Here is a 14,305-nt window from a genome sequence, read left to right as displayed (position 1 = left end):
GAGTGAGACAGAGAGAGAGAGAGAGAGAGACAGAGAGAGAGAGAGAGAGAGAGACAGAGAGAGAAACAGAGAGAGACAGAGAGAGAGAGAGACAGAGAGAGAGAGAGAGAGACAGAGAGAGAGAGACAGAGAGAGAGAGAGAGAGAGAGAGGGAGCAGGAGGAGAGACAGAAGGGGGGAGTGTGCTGGAGGGAGGCGGTGAGCTTGGTGCGAGAGTCGCAGGAGAGAAGGAGGAGTGTAGAGAGCAGGAAGGGAGAGGGGGAAGGATAAAGTGCCGGGAGAGAGAGAGAGAGGTGGAGAGGAGAAGGGGGAGGAGGAGGAGGGAATCTGGTCGCGGAGTGAGGGAGGAACGACACTCACAGCCAAGGGAGAGAGAGGGAGAGAGAGAGGGGGGGAACGAGACTGTAACAGAGAGAGAGAGGGAGCGGGGAGGGTGAGGGGGACGGGTCGAGTGTGTCGGGTCTGGCGAGGGACGGAGCGAGGGAGTGAGGGAGGGAGCACTGGCGAAATGGCCACCCTGTTTGCCGAGCTGCCCACCTTGCCCCTGGCGCTGGAATACCTCAACGACTTTGACCTGCTGAAGTTCGACGTGAAGAAGGAGCCGCCGGAGGTGTGTGCCGGTCCCCCCCTGTCCCGGCCGAGGGGCTCCCTCGCCTCCACCCCCTGCCACTCCACCCCTTCCTCGCCCACGCTCAGTGAGCTGGCGTCCGCTGACCCCCGGGGCGGCCTGGACGAGCTGTACTGGGCCGGGGCCGGCTACCCGCCACCCCCGCTGGACCCCGACAGCCTGGCCCTGGGGGCGCCGGACGCGGTGGAGGCCCTGATCGGCTGCTCGGCCGGGGGAGGCTGCGCGGGCGCCGGGGGCCAGCTCCAGCCCTTCGAGGGCTTTCGGCCCGTCCACCCTCAGAGCCACCTCCAGCACTTCCTCTCCGCGGAGGGCATCGAGCCGCAGTGCCAGCACGGGCAGGTAAGGAAACCCCGATTGCGGTGATGGGGCCAATGGGATTGGGTGAGGGTGATGGAGGGGGGTGCGGTTTCGGCCATTGGGTGAATGAGATTGACTGGGGCAGGGTGAGGGTGACGGGTTTCGGTGAAAATTGTGGTTTTTGGTGAAATGGGTAATTCCAGCAATCGATTGGGTGAATTCTGGCGAAATCGATCGAAGGGGCACGGTTAAATTCATGTTTCTCTTTGGTGGCATTGATGGTTTTGACGATTGCGTGAATCAGATTTGGTGAAATCAGTGGTTTTGGAGATTGCGTGAATCGGATTTGGTAAAATAAATGGTTTTGGTGATTATGTGAACTGGATTTGGTGAAATCAATGGTTTCGGTGATTGTGTGAATCAGATTTGGTGAAATCAATGGTTTTGGTGATTGTGTGAATCAGATTTGGTGAAATCAATGGTTTTGGTGATTGTGTGAATCGGATTTGGTGAAATCAACGGTTTTGGTGATTGCGTGAATCAGATTTGGTGAAATCAATGGTTTTGGTGATTGCGTGAATCAGATTTGGTGAAATCAATGGTTTTGGTGATTGCGTGAATCTGATTTGGTGAAATCAATGGTTTTGGTGATTGTGTGAATTGCCTTTGATGCAATCAATGGTTTTGGTGATTGTGTGAATCGGATTTGGTGAAATCAATGGTTTTGGTGATTGCCTGAATCCGTTTTGGTGAAATTGGCAGTTTTGGCGATTGCGGGAGTCAGTTTCGGTGAAATCAGTTGCGGTAAAATGGATCGTTTTGGCATTTGGCTGAATGGGTTTTGGTGACACTGGCGGGTGGGTTTTGTGGTGGAACTGTTACTTTTTCGGTGAGACAGATCATTTCGGCCATCGCGGGAACAGGTTTCGGTGAAATTGACGGATGGTTTGCGGCCAAATTCATGTTTGTTTTTTGGTGAAATTGGTGGTTTTGGTGATACATCAATGGGTTTTGGCGACACTGAGGCAAGGGCTGCGGTGACATCGATGAAGGGGTGAGGCGAAGTGGTGATTTTGGTGAAACGGGTAATTCTGGTGGTTGGATGGGTGAGTCCTGGCGAAATGGACAGATGTGCTATAGGGTCATAGAGGTTTCCAGCATGGAAACAGGCCCTTCAGCCCAACTTGTCCATGCCGCCCTTTTTTTTTAACCCCTAAGCTAGTCCCAATTGCCCGTGTTTGGCCCATATCCCTCTATACCCATCGCACCCATGTAACTGTCTAAACGCTTTTTAAAAGATAAAATTGTACCCGCCTCTACTACTGCCTCTGGCAGCTCGTTCCAGACACTCACCACCCTCTGTGTGAAAACATTGCCCCTCTAGATCCTTTTGTATCTCTCCCCTCTCACCTTAAACCTATGCCCTCTAGTTTTAGACTCCCCTACCTTTGGGACAATTTAGCATGGCCAATCCAATGAACCAACACATCTTTGGACACTAAGGGAGAATTTAGCATGGCCAATCCACCTAACCTGCACATCTTTGGACACTAAGGGGCAATTTAGCATGGCCAATCCACCTAACCTGCACATCTTTGGACACTAAGGGACAATTTAGCATGGCCAATCCACCCAACCTGCACATCTTTGGACACTAAGGGGCAATTTAGCATGGCCAATCCACCTAACCTACACATCTTTGGACACTAAGGGGCAATTTATCACGGCCAATCCACCTAACCTACACATCTTTGGACACTAAGGGACAATTTAGCACGGCCAATCCACCTAACCCACACATCTTTGGACACTAAGTGGCAATTTAGCATGGCCAATCCACCTAACCCACACATCTTTGGACACTAAGGGGGCAATTTAGCATGGCCAATCCACCTAACCTACACATCTTTGGACACTAAGGGGGCAATTTAGCATGGCCAATCCCCCTAACCTGCACATCTTTGGACACTAAGGGGCAATTTAGCATGGCCAATCCACCTAACCTGCACATCTTTGGACACTAAGTGGGCAATTTAGCACGGCCAATCCACCCTAACCCGCACGCCTTTTGGACTGTGGGAGGAAAACCGGAGCACCCGGAGGAAACCCACGCAGACATGGGGAGAATGTGCAAACGATACGATAGTGAGTTTTAAGGGGCGTCTGGACAAATACATGAATAGGATGGGAATGGAGGGATACGGTCCCCGGAAGGGGAGGGGGTTTTAGTTCAGTCGGGGCAGCACGGTCGGTGCAGGCTTGGAGGGCTGAAGGACCTGTTCCTGTGCTGGAATTTTCTTTGTTCTCTGAATGACGGAGCAGCTGCTCCTATTTTCAGTGTTTCTCTGTCAGTCCCTCCAGGGGCGAGTGTCGAGGTACCAGAGCTAACCATGTATATCGTGCACCCCTGTGCCACAGCACCTTAAACCTGTGCCCCCTAGTAATTGACTCTTCCACCCTGGGGAAAAAGCTTCTGACTATCCACTCTGTCCGTGCCCCTCATAATCTTGTAGACTTCTATCAGGTCTCCCCTCAACCTCCGTCGCTCCAGTGAGAACAAACCAAGTTTCTCCAACCTCTCCTCATAGCTAATGCCCTCCATACCAGGCAACATCCTGGTAAATCTTTTCTGGACCCTCTCCAAAGCCTCCACATCCTTCTGGTAGTGTGGCGACCAGAATTGAACACTATATTCCAAGTGCGGCCTAACTAAGGTTCTATAAAGCTGCAACATGACTTGCCAATTTTTAAACTCAATGCCCCGGCCGATGAAGGCAAGCATGCCGTATGCCTTCTTGACTACCTTCTCCACCTGCGTTGCCACTTTCAGTGACCTGTGTACCTGTACGCCCAGATCCCTCTGCCTATCAATACTCTTAAGGGTTCTGACATTTACTGTATATTTCCTATCTGTATTAGACCTTCCAAAATGCATTACCTCACATTTGTCAGTCTTGAACCTATCTAACGGAGTGGTCCCAACCGCTTTCCGTGGTAGAGAGTTCCACACATTCGCCGCCCTCTGGGCGAAGAAATTTCTCCTCAGCTCAGTTCATCTTAGACATTCTGTCCCAATTCCCTGGTTATCTGGACTGTATCTTGTTTTGGCCTCAACTACATTCTGTGGGAGTGAATTCCACACATTCCCCATCCTCTGGGAGAAGAAGTTTCTCCTCAACTCAGTCCTAAAAGGTTTATCCCCTTATCCTCAAACTATGACCCCTCGTTCTGGACTCCCCCCACCATTGGAAACATTCTTTCTGAATCTACCCTGTCTAACCCTGCTAGAATTTTATAAGTTTCTATGAGATCCCCTCTCACTCTTCTAAACTCCAGTGAATATAATCCTCACCGACTTAGTCTCTCCTCATGTGACAGACCTGCCATCCCAGGAATCAGCCTGGTAAACCTTCGCTGCACTCCCTCTATAGCAAGGACATCCTTCCTCAGATAAGGAGACCAAAACTGCACACAATACTCCAGGTGTGGCCTCACCAACGCCCTGTACAATTGCAAACCAGCCTCCCATCCATTGACTCTGTCTACACTTCCCGCTGCCTCGGGGGAAAAGCAGCCGGCATAATTAAGGACCCCCCCACACACCCCGGACATTCTCTCTTCCACCTTCTTCCGTCGGGGAAAAAGATACAAAAGTCTGAGGTCACGTACCGACCGACTCAAGAACAGCTTCTTCCCTGCTGCTGCTGTCAGACTTTTGAATGGACCTACCTCGCATTAAGTTGATCTTTCTCTACACCCTAGCTGTGACTGTAACACTACATTCTGCACTGTCTCCTTTCCTTCTCTATGAACGGTATGCTTTGTCCGCACAGCTCACAAGAAACAATACTTTTCACTGTATCCCGATACATGTGACAATAATAAATCAAATCAAGTCAGCGAAACATCCCGATACTCCAATCCTCTCGCTATGAAGGCCAACATACCATCTGCCTTCTTTACTGCCTGCTGTACCTGAGCGCTTCCTCTCAGCGACTGATGCACGAGGACCCCAAGGTCTCGCTGAGTATCCGCCTCTCTCAATTTACAACCATTTAAGTAATATTATTGCTGCCAAAGTGGATAACCTCATTCGCATTCACCCAGAGTGAAGAGTGAATTTGACCACAGTCATCTTGTGTGCATCGAAGGGACTTTGTGTCAATGAGATTGTGGATTAAGATGTACTTTGCAATCCCTGTTCATCCATCCACATTCTGCCTGCTGTACCTGCGCGCTTACCCTCAGCGACTGATGCACCAGGACCCCAAGGTCTCGCTGAGTATCCGCCTCTCTCAATTTACACCCGTTCAAATAATAATCTGTCTTCCTATTATTGCGACCAGAGTGGATAACCTCACATTTAATCCACACGATACTGCGTCCGCCTCACAGATACAACATCCCTCTCCTTGTCTGATTAACAGTGAACAGGTTAATTCAAATACTAACAAACCGAATGGAACAATGTTCCAATGGAACGCTCATTAACCCACTCATTAACCAAAATAATTCTTAGTCACTCATAGGGTTAGAGGTTTACAGCATGGAAACAGGCCCTTCGGCCCAACTTGTCCATCCCGCCCTTTTTTTTTAACCCCCTAAGCTAGTCCCAATTGCCCGCGTTTGCCCCATATCCCTCTATACCCATCGTACCCATGTAACTGTCTAAACGCTTTTTAAATTGTACCCGCCTCTACTACTGCCTCTGGCAGCTCGTTCCAGACACTCACCACCCTCTGTGTGAACAAAATTGCCCCTCTGGACCCTTTTGTATCTCTCCCCTCTCACCTTAAACCTATGCCCTCTAGTTTTAGACTCCCCTACCTTTGGGAAAAGATATTGACTATCTAGCTGATCTGTGCCCCTCATTATTTTATAGACCTCTATAAGATCACCCCTCAGCCTCCTACGCTCCAGAGAAAAAAGTCCCAGTCTATCCAGCCTCTCCTTATAACTCAATCCATCAAGTCCCGGTAGCATCCTAGTAAATCTTTTCTGCACTCTTTCTAGTTTAATAATATCCTTTCTATAATAGGGTGACCAGAACTGTACACAGTATTCCAAGTGTGGCCTTACCAATGTCTTGTACAACTTCAACAAGACGTCCCAACTCCTGTATTCAATGTTCTGACCGATGAAACCAAGCATGCCGAATGCCTTCTTCACCACTCTGTCCACCTGTGACTCCACTTTCAAGGAGCTATGAACCTGTACCCCTAGATCTCTTTGTTCTGTAACTCTCCCCAACGCCCTGCCATTAACTGAGTAAGTCCTGCCCTGGTTCAATCTACCAAAATGCATCACCTCGCATTTGTCTAAATTAAACTCATTCATTATTCATCCGTGGGACACGGGCATCCCCGGCTGGGTCAGCATTTATTGCCCATCCCTAGTTGCTCTTCGAGGGCAGTTGAGAGGGTTGGATATGGGCCAAGCGCAGGCAAATGGGGTTCGCTTAGATGGTCGGCACGGACCAGATGCAGAGGGACCTGGGTGTCCTTGTGCGTGAATCACAAGGAGTTGGTTTGCAGGTGCAGCAGGGAATGGAGGCGGCAAATGGAATTGTGTCCTTCATTGCGAGAGGGCTGGAGTTTAAAAACAGCGAGGTTATGTTGCAGCTGTATAAGGTGCTGGTGAGGCCACACCTGGAGTTACTGTGTACAGTTTTGGTCTCCTTACTTGAGAAAGGATATACTGGCACAGGAGGGGGTGCGGAGGAGATTCACTCGGTTGATTCCGGAGTTGAGAGGGTTGGCTTATGAGGAGAGACTGAGTAGACTGGGGCTATACTCATTGGAATTCAGAAGAATGAGGGGAGATCTGATAGAAACATATAAGATTATGAAGGGAATCGATAAGATAGAAGCAGGGAAGTTGTTTCCACTGGCGGGTGAAACTAGAACTAGGGGGCATGGCCTCAAAATAAGCGGGAGCAGATTTAGGACTGAGTTGAGGAGGAACTTCTTCACACAAAGGGTTGTGAATCTGTGGAATTCCCGGCCCAGTTGAGGCTCCCTCACTGAATGTTTTTAAGGCAAGGATGGATAGATTTTTGAACAGTGAAGGAATTAAGGGTTATGGTGAGCGGGCGGGTAAGTGGAGCTGAGTCCACGGAAAGATCAGCCATGATCTTATTGAATGGCGGAGCAGGCTCGAGGGGCCGGATGGCCCACTCCTGCTCCTAGTTCTTAGGTTCTTATGTAGCAAGACGCCCTTAGTCCTGTACTCCAATCCTCTCGCTGTGAACACGCCATGGCCTTTCCTCTCCGCCTGCTGTACCTGCGCGCCGTCCTGATCGATGGCTCTGGAGTTCTGGTGAAGATCTTCCCGGCTCTTGGCCGCGGTGATGGCTCGGTGAAAGCGATAGGCGGCGCCGATTACAGGGGCGGTGGGTTCGGTCGAGCGGATGAGGTTTTGGACCGGTGTCGGCACGGGGTGGGCGGGCGTTACTGGATTGGTGAATCGGTTGGGTGCTCTTTGGGAAATGGCGGGGGTGGTGATTTCGGGTGCGGTGGCGGTTGCTTTGGGTGCTATCGGTGGATTTTGGTGAATGGCGGAACCGGTTTCCACGAGTGGGTAACTGTTTTGGAAAATCGGTGATGGTTTGGCGCAATTTTGAGATGTTGTCGGCGAACAGGTGCTGGGTTTGGTGAACCGACGATGGTTGTGGTGACTGGGAGATGGTTTTGGTGAATGGGCGGTGGTTGTGGAGATTGGGAGATGGTTTTGGTGAATGGGCGGTGGTTGTGGTGACTGGGAGATGGTTTTGGTGAAGGGGCGGTGGTTGTGGTGACTGGGAGATGGTTTTGGTGAATGGGCGGTGGTTGTGGTGATTGGGAGATGGTTTTGGTGAATGGGCGGTGGTTGTGGTGACTGGGAGATGGTTTTGGTGAATGGGCGGTGGTTGTGGTGATTGGGAGATGGTTTTGGTGAATGGGCGGTGGTTGTGGTGACTGGGAGATGGTTTTGGTGAACGGGCGGTGGTTGTGGTGATTGGGAGATGGTTGCGGTGAATTGGCGCCAGTCCTGGTGAAGGGAAGATGGTTTCGGTGAAGGGGTGGGTAGTTTTGGTGAGTGCGGAGTGGTTTAACGGGTGGGGGTGGTTTCGGTGAATCACTGATGGTTTTACAGAATCTGTGATGGTTTTGGGTGAATGGTCAATGGTTTGGGTGACTCTAAGATGGTCTTTGGTGATTGGATGATGGTTTTGGTGAACAGGTGATGGTTTTGGCAATTTGGAGATGTGTCTGGTGAAAGCATCATTGACTTTGGTAAATAGCCGGGGGGGGGGGGCGGTTTTTGGCGAGCGATTTTACGGTTTCCATGAATCAACGAAGTCCGCGGTGACCTCGTGGTGTTGTCGGCGCCAGGTCCGGTGAATGGCCTGATGGTTTTGGCGAACCACGGGCGACGGTGCTGGTGTATGGCTGGCGGTGACTTTGGTGAACGGTTGCTTTTGGTGAAGGCGAGATGGGTGTTCCCGTGAATCGGTGCCGTCCCTGGTGGCCGCGTGTCAGTTTTGGTGAATTGTTTTGTGTCTCAGTGATGGTTACGCTGACGGTGTGGTTGTTACGGTGATGGTGTGTTGGTTACGGTGACGGTGTGATGGTTACGGTGACGATGTGATGGTTACGGTGACAGTGTGGTGGTTACGGTGACAGTGTGATGGTTACGGTGATGGTGTGTTGGTTACGGTGACGGTGTGATGGTTATGGTGACGATGTGATGGTTACGGTGACAGTGTGATGGTTACGGTGACAGTGTGATGGTTACGGTGATGGTGTGTTGGTTACGGTGATGGTGTGATGGTTACGGTGACAGTGCGGTGGTTACGGTGACGGTTTGGTAGTTATGGTGATGGTGTGTTGGCTACAGTGGCAGTGCAGTGGTTACAATGACGGTGCGGTGGTTACGGTGACGATGCGGTGGTTACGGTGACGGTGCATTAGTTAAGGTGATGGTGTGGTGGCTACAGTGACAGTGCAGTAGTTACAGTGACGGTGCGGTGGTTACAGTGACGGTGCGGTGGTTACAGTGACGGTGTGATGGTTACGGTGACAGTGTGGTAGTTACGGTGACGGTGTGTTGGTTACGGTGATGGTGTGATGGTTACAGTGACAGTGCGGTGGTTACGGTGACGGTGTGTTGGTTACGGTGACGGTTTGGTAGTTATGGTGATGGTGTGTTGGCTACAGTGGCAGTGCAGTGGTTACAATGACGGTGCGGTGGTTACGGTGACGATGCGGTGGTTACGGTGACGGTGCGGTGGTTATGGTGACGGTGCATTAGTTAAGGTGATGGTGTGGTGGCTACAGTGACAGTGCAGTAGTTACAGTGACGGTGTGGTGGTGACGGTGCGGTGGTTACGGTGACAGTGTGGTGGTTACGGTGACAGTGTGGTAGTTACGGTGACGGTGTGTTGGCTACAGTGACAGTGCAGTGGTTACAATGACGGTGCGGTGGTTACGGTGACGGTGTGGTGGTTACGGTGACCGTGTGGTGGTGACGGTGCGGTGGTTACGGTGACAGTGTGGTGGTTACGGTGACAGTGTGGTGGTTACGGTGACAGTGTGGTGGTTACGGTGACAGTGCGGTGGTTACGGTGACAGTGCGGTGGTTACGGTGACAGTGTGGTGGTTACGGTGACAGTGCGGTGGTTACGGTGACAGTGTGGTGGTTACGGTGACAGTGCGGTGGTTACGGTGACAGTGCGGTGGTTACGGTGACAGTGCAGTGGTTACGGTGATAGTGCGGTGGTTACGGTGACAGTGCGGTGGTTACGGTGACGGTGTGGTGGTTTCAGTGATGGTGTGGTAGTTTCAGTGATGGTTACGGTGATGGTGCAGTGGTTACGGTGACAGTGTGGTGGCTATGGTGACGGTGTGGTGGTTACGGAGACGGTGTGGTGGTTACGGTGACAGTGCGGTGGTTTCAGTGATGGTGTGGTAGTTTCAGTGATGGTTACGGTGACAGTACGGTGGTTACGGTGACAGTGCGGTGGTTACGGTGACAGTGCGGTGGTTTCAGTGATGGTTACGGTGATGGTGCGGTGGTTACGGTGACAGTACGGTGGTTACGGTGACAGTGCGGTGGTTACGGTGACAGTGCGGTGGTTACGGTGACAGTGTGGTGGCTATGGTGACGGTGTGGTGGTTACGGAGACGGTGTGGTGGTTACGGTGACAGTGCGGTGGTTTCGGTGATGGTGTGGTAGTTTCAGTGATGGTTACGGTGACAGTACGGTGGTTACGGTGACAGTGCGGTGGTTACGGTGACAGTGCGGTGGTTTCAGTGATGGTTACGGTGATGGTGCGGTGGTTACGGTGACAGTGCGGTGGTTACGGTGACAGTGCGGTGGTTACGGTGACAGTGCGGTGGTTTCAGTGATGGTTACGGTGATGGTGCGGTGGTTACGGTGACAGTGCGGTGGTTACGGTGACAGTGCGGTGGTTACGGTGACAGTGCGGTGGTTTCAGTGATGGTTACGGTGATGGTGCGGTGGTTACGGTGATTGGGACACATCTCTGGGTGGTTGAGTGACGGACTTTGCTCGCGTTTGTCCGACTCTCGGTTCTTTCCGCCGGCTAATGTTTGTTTCTCCCTTAACCCCCCGGCAGTTCCGGAACCCGCACCGTACCCCCGACCACCTCAGCGACGAGCAACTAGTGGGAATGTCGGTGAGGCAGCTGAACCGGCAGCTCCGGGGCCTGGGCAAGGAGGAGGTGGGCCGGCTGAAGCAAAGGCGCAGGACGCTGAAGAACCGCGGCTACGCCCAGTCCTGCCGCTCCAAGCGGGTGCACCAGCGGCAGGCCCTGGAGGGCGAGAAGCGCCAGCTGTTGGAACAGCTGGCCCGGCTGCGGGCCGAGGCCGGGCGCCTTGCCAGGGAGCGCGATGCCTACCAGAGCCGCTGCCAAAGGTTGGCGCGGACCGGAGGAGGCGGCGGAGGAGGAGGAGGAACCCTGAACGAGGAGCCCTCATCACCCGGATTCTACCTGTGACGGAGCGGCGGGAGATAGCGTGTGTGTGCGTGTGTTTGCGTGCGTTTGCGTGCGTGGGGTATAAAACGGGGCACAAACCCGGGCGCCATGTATCATGGACATCCATACCTGCCCCATGCCAACTCTTTACCACCCCCCTGTCAACTCCCATAGATCTCAGACTCTTAGTCCCATGGAGACGAGGTGAGAGAGAGAGAGAGAGGCGGTGGTGGCAACCTTTTTCCACTCCCTCGTCAGTGCGGCGAAGCCTGCCTGAGGCCTACTCAGCAAGGAAAAGCCTCATTTCGGCCTAGTCAGTGCAACAAAGCCTGCCTGGGGCCTACTCAGCAAGGAAAGGCCTCATTTCGGCCTAGTCAGTGCAACAAAGCCTGCCTGGGGCCTACTCAGCAAGGAAAAGCCTCATTTCGGCCTAGTCAGTGCGACAAAGCCTGCCTGGGGCCTACTCAGCAAGGAAAGGCCTCATTTTGGCCAACTGAATGTGACAACGTTTTGTCAGCATGGTGACAAGGCCCCACTCCCCCCGCGAGAGCAAATCTTACATTCTGCCCCACTCCCCCGCGGGAGGGTGTCCCACATTCTCCCCCATTCCCCGAGGGAGCGAGTCCCACATTCTCCCCCACTCCCCCGCGGGAGGGTGTCCCACATTCTCCCCCATTCCCCGAGGGAGCGAGTCCCACATTCTCCCCCACTCCCCTCGTGGGAGCGAGTCCCACATTCTCCCCCACTCCCCCCGTGGGAGCGAGTCCCACATTCTCCCCCACTCCCCGTGGGAGTGAGTCCCACATTCTCCCCCACTCCCCCCGTGGGAGTGAGTCCCACATTCTCCCCCACTCCCCCCGTGGGAGCGAGTCCCACATTCTCCCCCACTCCCCTCGTGGGAGCGAGTCCCACATTCTCCCCCACTCCCCCCGTGGGAGCGAGTCCCACATTCTCCCCCACTCCCCCCGTGGGAGCGAGTCCCACATTCCCCCCCACTCCCCCCGTGGGAGCGAGTCCCACATTCTCCCCCACTCCCCCCGTGGGAGCGAGTCCCACATTCCCCCCCACTCCCCCCGCGGGAGCGAGTCCCACATTCTCCCCCACTTCTCACGATCTGGGACGTGCGTAACAGATTGGAGGAGAGGGGCTGAATGGCCTCCTCCTGTTCCTCTGTAACAACCTTGAGGAGAGGGGCTGAATGGCCTCCTCCTGTTCCTGTGTGACAGGCTCGAGGAGAGGGGCTGAGTGGCCTCCTCCTGTTCCTGTGTAACAGGCTTGAGAGAGAGAGAGGGGCTGAATGGCCTTCTCCTGTTCCTGTGTAACAGACTCGAGAGAGAGAGAGGGGCTGAATGGCCTTCTTGTGTCCCTTTGTACCCCAGAGTCAGGAGATTATTCATGCGTGTTTTTCTGTATATCCTGTTTATCTACATATTTATAACTTCAGATCAATAATTTTGACTCAATAAAGATTAAAAATACCAAACTCCACGAAGCCTCTGTTTAATACATTTCTTTATAACTGGGAGCAAGTGGGTGAGAGGGTTAATCCCACCCCTCTCGCTCCGATCAGGTTACGGGCTGCCTTATGTGTGTGGGTAACTGGGAGGAGGTGGGTGACAGGGTTAATCCTCCCTTCCTCCAATCAGGTTATGGGCTGCCTTATGTGTGTGGGTAACTGGGAGTAAGTGGGTGAGAGGGTTAATCCTCCCTACCTCCCTCTGATCAGGTTACGGGCTGCCTTATGTGTGTGTGTGTAACTGGGAGGAGTGGGTGACAGGGTTAATCCTCCCCCCCGGCTCCGATCATGTTACGGGCTGCCCTATATGTGTGTGTATGTAAAACTGGGAGGAGGTGGGTGACAGGGTTAATTTCCCCTCTCGCTCCAATCGGGTTAGGGGCTGCCTTATGTGCGTGTGTGTGTGTAACTGGGGCGAGGTGGCTGAGAGGGTTAATTCCCCCCCCCTACCCCCCCCACCCCCCGCCCCACCCACTCCGATCAGGTTACGGGCTGCTCGGTGTGTGTGTGTGCGTGTGTAACTGGGATGAGGTGGGTTAGAGGGTTAATTCGCCCCCACCTCACTCCGATCAGGTTACGGGCTGCCCTATGTATGTGTGTGTGTGTGTGTGTAAAACTGGGACGAGGTGGGTTAGAGAGTTAATTTTCCCCCACCCCACTCCGATCAGGTTACGGGCTGCCCTGTGTGTGTGTGTGTGTGTGTAACTGGGACAAGGTGGGTTAGAGGGTTAATTCGCCCCCACCTCACTCCGATCAGGTTACGGGCTGCCCTGTGTGTGTGTGTTGTGTGTAACTGGAAGGAGGTGGGTTAGAGGGTTAATTCGTCCCCACCCCACTCCGATCAGGTTACGGGCTGCCCTGTGTGTGTGTGTGTGTGTAACTGGAAGGATGTGGGGTAGAGGGTTAATTTCCCCCACCTCACTCCGATCAGGTTACGGGCTGCCCTGTGTGTGTGTGTGTGTGTGTGTAACTGGGATGAGGTGGGTTAGAGGGTTAATTCGCCCCACCTCACTCCGATCAGGTTACGGGCTGCCCTGTGTGTGTGTGTAACTGGCTGGGGTATGGTCCTGTGAGGGTTAATGCTCTATAAATTCCCTGTCATGGGTGTACAGATTGTCCCTGTCATCATTTCAATGAATGGCGATCATGTGGATCAGTGAATGGGTCAGAGATACAGGACGGTACAACTGACAAATAAATCTCACCAGAGACAGAGAGACTGAGAGACAGAGAGAGACAGAGAGAGAGAGACAGAGAGAGAGACAGAGAGAGAGAGAGACAGAGAGACAGAGAGAGAGACAGAGAGACAGAGAGAGAGACAGAGACAGAGAGAGAGACAGAGAGAGAGACAGAGAGAGAGAGACAGAGAGAGAGAGACAGGCAGAGAGACAGAGAGAGAGACAGAGAGAGAGAGAGACAGAGAAAGACAGAGAGGCAGAGAGAGAGAGAGAGACAGAGAGACAGAGAGAGAGAGAGACAGGCAAAGAGACAGAGAGACAGAGAGAGAGAGAGAGAGACAGAGAGAGAGACAGAGAGAGAGACAGAGAGAGACAGAGAGAGAGACAGAGAGAGAGAGACAGGCAGAGAGACAGAGAGAGAGACAGAGAGAGAGAGAGAGACAGAGAAAGACAGAGAGGCAGAGAGACAGAGAGACAGAGACAGAGAGACAGAGAGAGAGAGACAGAGAGAGAGAGACAGAGACAGAGAGAGACAGAGAGAGAGAGACAGAGAGAGAGAGAGGGAGACAGAGAGAGAGACAGAGAGAGACAGAGACAGAGAGAGAGAGAGAGAGACAGAGAGAGACAGAGAGAGAGAGACAGAGAGCGAGAGACAGAGCGAGAGACAGAGAGCGAGACAGAGAGAGCGAGACAGAGAGAGAGAGACAG

At 53.0% G+C, this 14,305-nt stretch overlaps 1 protein-coding gene across 1 annotated transcript; it reads left to right on the top strand.

The window, feature by feature from the left end:
- Window positions 1–451: 451 nt before the first annotated feature.
- LOC144491188 (transcription factor MafB-like) lies at window positions 452–11,851 on the top strand. Its single transcript, XM_078208867.1, has 2 exons — window positions 452–966; window positions 10,544–11,851. The coding sequence occupies exons 1-2, from the start codon at window positions 508–510 to the stop codon at window positions 10,922–10,924; spliced, it is 840 nt and encodes a 279-aa protein (XP_078064993.1). The 5' UTR covers window positions 452–507; the 3' UTR covers window positions 10,925–11,851.
- The last annotated feature ends 2,454 nt before the right edge of the window (window positions 11,852–14,305 follow it).

Source organism: Mustelus asterias, unplaced genomic scaffold (genome assembly GCF_964213995.1).
Source record: "Mustelus asterias unplaced genomic scaffold, sMusAst1.hap1.1 HAP1_SCAFFOLD_4671, whole genome shotgun sequence".
In the NCBI taxonomy this organism is placed as follows: Eukaryota; Metazoa; Chordata; class Chondrichthyes; order Carcharhiniformes; family Triakidae; genus Mustelus; species Mustelus asterias.
Note: the sequence above shows the minus strand (reverse complement) of the source record. Positions and strands in the feature narration are given on the sequence as shown.

Excerpts from the sequence above, each read along its gene's own strand:
- LOC144491188 (XM_078208867.1), top strand. The coding sequence starts at position 508 with ATGGCCACCCTGTTTGCCGAGCTGCCCACCTTGCCCCTGGCGCTGGAA. Across the intron at positions 967-10,543 it reads CGCAGTGCCAGCACGGGCAG|TTCCGGAACCCGCACCGTAC; the intron begins GTAAGGAAACCC and ends ACCCCCCGGCAG.